Below are 7,733 nucleotides of genomic sequence, written 5' to 3'. Positions count from 1 at the left end.
ATTCTCAATATTATTTTGTATTAGTTTTGGGCCTGTTGCTTTTTCTGAGCATCTCACACTAACTCTTTTGAAAGATGAAACAGTGAAGAGCTGACATTTCACGTTGGATGTAAAATTGGGCTTGTTTACTAACACCATCTCATTCCATTGTCATTACATTTGTCAGGTGTTACAACCCCATTTGCAGTTGAGGCTACTTTTTATTAAGTAGCTCTAAGGCAGCGGTTCTCAACCTGTGCGTCGCGACCCCTCTGGCAGTAGAAGGACCCTTTCACAGGGGTCGCCTAAGACCATCGGAAAACACATATATAATTACATATTGTTTTTGTGATTAATCACTATGCTTTAATTATGTTCAATTCGTAACAATGAAAATACATCCTGCATATCAGATATTTACATTACGATTCGTAACAGTAGCAAAATTACAGTTATGAAGTAGCAACAAAAATAATTTTATGGTAGGGGGTCACCACAGCATGAGGAACTGTATTAAAGGGTCGCGGCATTAGGAAGGTTGAGAACCACTGCCTTAAAGGCTAGGTAGCTTTTGAACAACCGGTGTGAAGAATCAGGAAAAAGCACCCCAGGCCAGGGGAGGGGTGCCACACACACTGTCCAAAGGGAGAGCTCGGGGAATACAGAAGCAGCAAACACTGTGAACAGCAAATGATGAGAACGTCAGCTGGGCCTCTTTCCGTTATCTCGGAAGTCAAAATCGCTATGCAGCTCAGCTCCGGGGTTTGGCTTCCAGCTCTAACTTGCCCCGCCTTTGCCCTTTACCTAGCGCTTCCTTCCTCCCTTCACTCAGCTCCGCCCCCGCCAACAAGCCTCCAAAAGCTCCCATTGGTTCGCCCATCTCCATAGGCTCCGCCCCCTCCACGCTACGCTCTGGTTTCCGTTCCCCCGGCGCACCTGGCGTAGGCGGCCAATCCCGACGTACCGAGGCGGGGCAATCGAGCAACCGGAAGCAGCCTCTCTTTCCTGGTATCCCACTGCCTTGTGGGATAGTGGAGGGTTCCTCTGGCCCCGGCAAGTTTTACGTATTCCTCCCCCGCGCCTCCCTCGTCAAGTACGGAAGCTGACAGGGTCCGCGGACGGCGATGGCGGCGCACCTTAAGAAGCGGGTGTACGAGGAGTTCACTAAGGTGGTTCAGGTAAGCTCCAGAAGGAAAGGTCCCCCGACGGGTCGTAGGTAGGGGGAAGGTCACCCACGCCCCAGGCACCTTTGCAGAACTGGCGCCACGAACTTGAGTTGAGCGCGGACTACTTTGATAGGCTCTTTGCGACTACACTTTAGTGGGCGTGTTCGCTTGCCGCTTCCGTTGTCACGATGATGAATTCCTATGTGCAGTCTGGTACTTAAAAAAAAATTATTAGCTAGAGACAAAAACCGCTTTTACAATTTATGAGAACGTCTTTTTTCGTTATCTTATTCTGTTCAGGTTACATTAGCATCCTCGTTTTACAGATGGGTACTTAGAAGCTTCCCAAGGGGTACCAGGGCACAGAAACAATTAGTGGTGGAGTCCCCCATCCCAACTCCGTTACAAAAAAAAAACCCACAAAAAAGCGCCCTGGGCGAATTGGCTGTATGCAAAGCTCTTAGGGGGCTGGAAGAGAAATCTGTAGGAATCCTCAAGGCCCAGTCAGAGCCGGCGGGGGTCACAGGCCTCAGAGCGCTGGGACTCTCCGCCGATGGGGCAGCTCACGCGGGAAGGAGGGCAGTGCCTTCCTCCTCTGGACTGGCTTAAGGACTGCCGGCCCAGCCTCTGTCCGAGAAGCCGGGGATTCTCCACGTGTCTCCTCGCAGAAGACGCTGAAGTAGAGGTTGAGACCAAGTCATCCCCTGTGTCACGCTTCACATCACCCGGGGGATCTCATTAAAATGTAGATACTACTCAGTCAGTCCGGCGGGGGAAGTGAGGCAATAGCCTGTCTTGCTGACAAGCCCCCAGTGGATGCCGGTGAATAAACAGCATCCTTGGAGCCACAGATCACAGTTAGATCCGTCTCCTTGTAGAGCAGCAAGACAGACCACCCCGCAGGAAACTGATCCTTAAACACTTCATTCATTCCCTCAACAAGAGTCTGTTGAGGGAACGAGTGGCTACTATGCATCAGCTATAGTAAAAGTTGTTGCGCTACCATGTCCGATGCATGTTAGGGTCCCCGTCCTTTAGGAACTCACAGGCTAGTGGGAGAGAGAACAGCATATATGGGATTTACACCCCACAGAGATCGTTGCACTGACAAATCAAGCCTTCTTCTTCAGCTCCTCTTTTCCATAAAAACTCCCTAGCCCTTCATGACTTGACAGTATTCCTTCTTTCCTTTTTGTTTTGTGGACTCATCTTTGTAGCATATTCCCATTGACTGAAGGCAAAGTAATTTACTCCTTATTATTGTTTTTTTTTTTCTTAAAATAACCTTGAGATTTAGCCTTGATACCTTTTTCGCTCCATTTTATATGAAATTAGTTTTCCTAAACTTTTAATTTGAGCTAAGATTAAGGAAAGCTTTTCTAACTTTACAGAGCTTCCTCTTCTGTGGCTTGCTTTCTGGAATTTTCTTGCTCTGTTTCCCTTGCCCACTTTAAAAAAAATTGTGGTAAAGTATACATAACATAAAATTTACCATTTTTACCAGCTTAGTGGTATCAAGTACATTCATATTGTGCAGTGTCACTTTCTTTCCAACATTCTGTTCTCATTTATCAAGACTGCTCAGCTCTCCTCCAGCATGCCATGTGTTTGTCCATATCCAAACTTTTGTACCTATTATCTCTTTTACATGGAGTAGTTATCATTCTTCCCTTTTTCTTCTCTACCCAGTGCACTTATATTTTTGCTCTAAAACCCACTTGAAACCTCAGCAAGAATGTAGTTTCTTTCTCCTCTGCTTCTATGGTACTCTGCTATGTTCACCCATTTGCACGTATCACTCAGTGCTACTATAATTACCAATGTGCATATCTTCCCACCTGTCTGAGCTCTTTGAGAGCAGAGATAATGTTTAGTTTATCTCTGTAGCTCCTGAAAAGACCATAGAGCCTGGCTCACTAAAATGTTATTGATGGTTGATCAATATTAGATATTGGTTTGTCCTCCCTTTATATACTCTCTAGGGAATAAATATTTCCCAACTTTTGGCCTAACTGCAGCCCAGATAACATAAAATTCTAGACAGGTGACGCTCCTGAGTTAAACCCTATTTTCTCTCTGTAGGCAAACTATTAACAGACTAGAGGCCCAGTACACAACATTCATGCACTGGTGAAGGGGGTGGTCCCCTCAGCCCGGCCTGCACCCTCTCGCAGTCCAGGATCCCTTGGGGGATGTCCGCCTGCTGGCTTAGGCCCACTCCCCAGCAGGCGGACATCCCCTAAGGGGTCCTTAGCCCTGCCACTGCTATGCTCGCCAGCTGTGAGCCCGGCTTCTGGCTGAGCGGTGCTCCCCCTGTGGGAGTGCACTGACCACCAGGGGGCAGTTCCTGCATTGAGAGTCTGCCCACTGGTGGTCATTGCACATCATAGCAACCAGTTGTTCCTCTGTTCGGTCAATTTGCATATTAGCCTTTTATTATATAGGATAAGGGAACATTATTTCCATCAAATGAGGTGAAGTAAAATTGTAGATTTTGTGTTTTCATGTCTTAACTTTCTTACCTCTTTGCAGCAACAGGAGGAAATTACTACTAAGAAACTCCGACTAACAAAACCAAGTAAATCTGCAGCACTCCACATAGATCTATGTAAAGCTACCTCTCCAGCAGATGCTTTGCAGTACCTACTTCAGTTTGCCAGGAAGCCTGTTGAGGCAGAAAGTGTGGAAGGAGTAGTCAGGATTCTCTTGGAACATTATTATAAGGTGAGATGGTCTTGTGGACTGATGGGAGATGTATAAGGGTTGTATCATCTCTGCAGAATGGGTTAATGTTGCAAAATAAACAAGAAGGCATTCATTCAGCCATCTTTTACTGTCTTTCATGTACTAAGCACTGTGGATAGAGAGAAAAAAAAAGACATAAATCCTGTCCTCAGAAGTTTACAATATTTAGAGCTCCTGGTTGAGACGGGTTTCTGTTGGCTTCTCCAGACTTCCCCTTCCTCTACCATAGAACTCAGCACCCTGGGTGGTCATTGGGTAAATACTGATATGCCTGCCTCCAGTGCTCTCGTCCAGTCTACTCACATGCTGCGCCAAATATTCATCTCTGAGATTAAACATACATATTTTGCCAAGTTTGCTCCCTCTGTTTTTCTGAAGTTTTTAAAATATCATTAGATTTTTGCCTAAATAATTCAGTTAATATTTCTTAAAAAAGGACTATAAAAAAAACAACCAGAATCACCTAATCACATCAAGTAGAATTAAATAATTTTTAATGTAATTTGGCCCATATTGATATTTCTTTAGTTCCCAAAATATCTTTTTAAAGTTGACTAGAGGCTCGTGCATGGGTAAGGTCTCTAGGCTTGGCTGGTGATCAGGGCCAATTGGGGTCTTCTAACTGCCCTCTGGGGCCTCCCTTCCCTGGCTGCCAGCTGCCAGCTGGGGCCTTCCTTTGCTCCACACTGTCCTCTGGTGGTCAGCACACGTCATAGCTAGTGGTCCAACTCCTGGTCTCCCAGTCGAACTCCCAAGGGGACACTTTGCATATTAGCCTTTTATATATATAGATTCACTCAAATCAAAATGTAAACAATGTCTATATATGGCATTTGCTCTTTTTTAAATCTAGAAGAATTTTTTTATTTTGTTGACATGTTGTTTGTAAAATGTCTTGTTTTCTGAATTTGTTTCCTTCTTTGGGGATTAACTTGCTCTTCTACCCCCTGTATTTACTGTGAACTAAAAATTAGATCTATTTGTTAGATTCAGGGTAAGTATATTTTTGAAAGTTTTAAGAATACTTTGTAGATGATTTGTGTTTCATTTTGCATCTGCCAGGATACATATAATGTGTTGAAGTCCCACCTTGCAAAAGCTTCTTATCTTTTTCCCTTCAGTCTCTTTTCTTTCCATAAACTATCTTTATTTAAATCTTTCATGTCTGACATAGAAAGGTCCTTTTCTTTACGTATATAACATTCTAGCTCGATCAAAATACTTGCGGTGTGTCTTTTCACATGCTGTTCCCTCAGCTCAGAACCCCTGTCCCAGTCCCTGCCACTGCCCTCTAATCTGGTCTGTCATTTTCCCTGCCAAGCATATTCTTTCCTCAGAGTCTTACACTTACGTTTTCTTCTACCAGGAACACTTCCCTTACATGTTCGCTGCTTCCCACACTTCATTCAAGTCTTTATGCTCAGATGCTACTTTTTCATTGTTCCTTTATCCCTTTATTTAAAATTAAAACTGCCTATCCATCCTACACTTCTTAGCTTCCTTCCTTGATTTTGTTTTCTCTATAGCACTTATCATATTTTAATATACTATACTAGAGGCCCGGTCCTTAGAGCTGCCACGGAGGTGGGAGAGGCTCCTGCCACTGCCACTGGGCTCGCCAGCTGTGAGCCCGGCTTCTGGATGAGTGGTGCTCCCCCTGTGGGAGTGCACTGACCACCAGGGCAGCTCCTGTGTTGAGCGTCTGCTCCCGGGGGGGGTAACATTTTTATCCTGTGTTGAGCGTCTGCTCCCGGGGGGGTCTGCTCCCGGGGGGTAACATTTTTGTTTTGTTTTAATATAATGTGTGGTGAAATAAATATTTGTTGAATGAATGCTTTTTGACACTTTTTACTCAATTTTAAAAAATGCTTATTATATACCAGGCATTGTTCTGGGCACTGGACTGTGTCCTATTAGCATATTTAATTAGTTCTTGGTATTGCATTGTATGTCATGTGTGTCTATCTCCTTCAGACTTTGAGCCTCTAAATTCAGAGACTACAAATTTATTAATTACTGTCCCAGTGCCTACTAAGGTAGAGGAACATTGCAGGGGCTTAATAAATGTTTCCCTCATGTTTTACATGAATGAAATCAGAATTCTGCTCTCAAGAAGCCTTTGGCCTTGCCCTACCTGGTTTGGCTCAGTGGATAGAGTGTTGGTCTGCTACTGCAGACTGAAGGGTCCCGGGTTCAATTCCGGTCAAGGGCACATGCCTGTGTTGTGGGCTCGATCTCCAGTGGGGGGCATGCAGGAAGCAGCTGATCAATAATTCTCTCACCACTGATGTTTCTTTCTCTCTCTTCCTTTCCCTTCCTCTCTGAAATCAATAAAAATATTTTTTAAAAGAATTATTTAGTTTCTTAGTGATCTACTTTTAGTTATCCCCCCATTTTAAGCACTATATCTACCTATTAGTATTACTATATAATAATATAACTCTATTACCAATAATCATCTGTACTAATACTTCTAAGAGCAGTTAGCATTTATATAGGTTCTTGGAGTTTATAAAGCTCTTTCCGCATGTAATATTTTATTTAATCTTGATGACAACACTATTATTATCTCTGTATTCCAGATAAGGAACTAGGCTTAGAGCAGTTTAATATCCAACGTCACCCAGATAAGTAAATGGAGGGTCTGGATTTGAGTGTGGGTTGGTTCTCCCCGTTCCCCCTTCCACCCTAACTTTTTGTAATGGAACTTTTCAAATATACACATGCACATGCACGCGTGCGTGCACATACACACACACACTCACACACAGAACAGTTTAATTCCTATGTACTCATCCAGCTTTAACCATTATCATTTCATGGCCAAACTTGTTTCATTCCCACCACACCTCATATTCACTGTCCACTTTCACTCTCTCCACCAGATTCTTGTGAAAACAAATCCTTGGTATCTTTATCATTTTATTCATAAATTTCAGTATATATCTGAACAATAAAGACTCTTTTAAAACAATCATAATACCATTATCATGTATAAAAAAATTTAGTTCAGGTGTTCTGATGTTCGACCCCACACTCTTTAACGAGATCATGCTGCTTACATTAGTCTAGCTCAGTGGTCGCCAAATGGTGGTCCATGAGGTCCGAAAGGTTGGCGACCGCTGGTCTAGCTGATTCTAGCCACCAAAGAAATGAGGGAGGGATGCCAAATGGGTCCAGTTCTAGATTGATGACTATAGCAGTTTTTACCTTTCTTCTTTTTGTCCAGAAATGTGGTATCTGGTATTTTAGTAGTTAAATTACTTTGGGTTCTGCTTTTCTTCTTCAAGTCTTTCTGTGTTTAGGCAACAATATCTGAATGGTGAGGAGTTCTTTACTTACAGTACTGTGCTAGTTGCTGTGGAGGATGTAAAACTATGAGACATGCTCTTTGTTCCTTAGGGGCTAGAAGTATAATTGGTAAGCCAAATAATATATGTAGCATATAGATAGTAAGGGCTAAAGTTACTTACTTGTTCATTTTTTTTCTTTCACTTAAAATGTTCTGGATATTAACTCTGTTCTTGGCCTTGTGCTTCGTATTGCTGATACAGAGATGAATAGGTGATACCTGATCTGAGTTTAGTTGGGTAGGTAAAACAATAAATGGCTAATAACAATACAGTGTTATAGGTGCTCTGAAATCTGGGATAGGTTATGATATGACCTCAAGAAGGTAATCATTTCTACTTGGGAGCATGACCTGGAAAGGCATTATGTAGTAGTAGTAGTGATGCTTGCAGTGAGTCTTAAAAAAACAGATTTTTGGCCAATTGGGAAATAGGAGGAAAGGTATTTTAGAGAGAAGGGGCAGTTGTGAGTAAAAACATGGAGATGTGGAAT

The 7,733-nt window shown here is 43.0% G+C and overlaps 1 protein-coding gene across 1 annotated transcript in view; it reads left to right on the top strand.

The window, feature by feature from the left end:
* The first annotated feature begins 495 nt into the window (after positions 1-495).
* INTS4 (integrator complex subunit 4) overlaps positions 496-7,733 on the top strand; it is an 81,371-nt gene continuing 74,133 nt past the window's right edge. The window contains 2 exon segments of the mRNA XM_006772517.2: positions 496-1,157; positions 3,678-3,869. Coding sequence (XP_006772580.1) covers positions 1,104-1,157; positions 3,678-3,869 — 246 coding nt within the window. The 5' untranslated portion in view covers positions 496-1,103.

This window comes from Myotis davidii, unplaced genomic scaffold (assembly GCF_000327345.1).
Source record: "Myotis davidii unplaced genomic scaffold, ASM32734v1 scaffold646, whole genome shotgun sequence".
Lineage (NCBI taxonomy): Eukaryota > Metazoa > Chordata > Mammalia > Chiroptera > Vespertilionidae > Myotis > Myotis davidii.
This window is presented reverse-complemented; position numbering and strand designations above follow the sequence as displayed.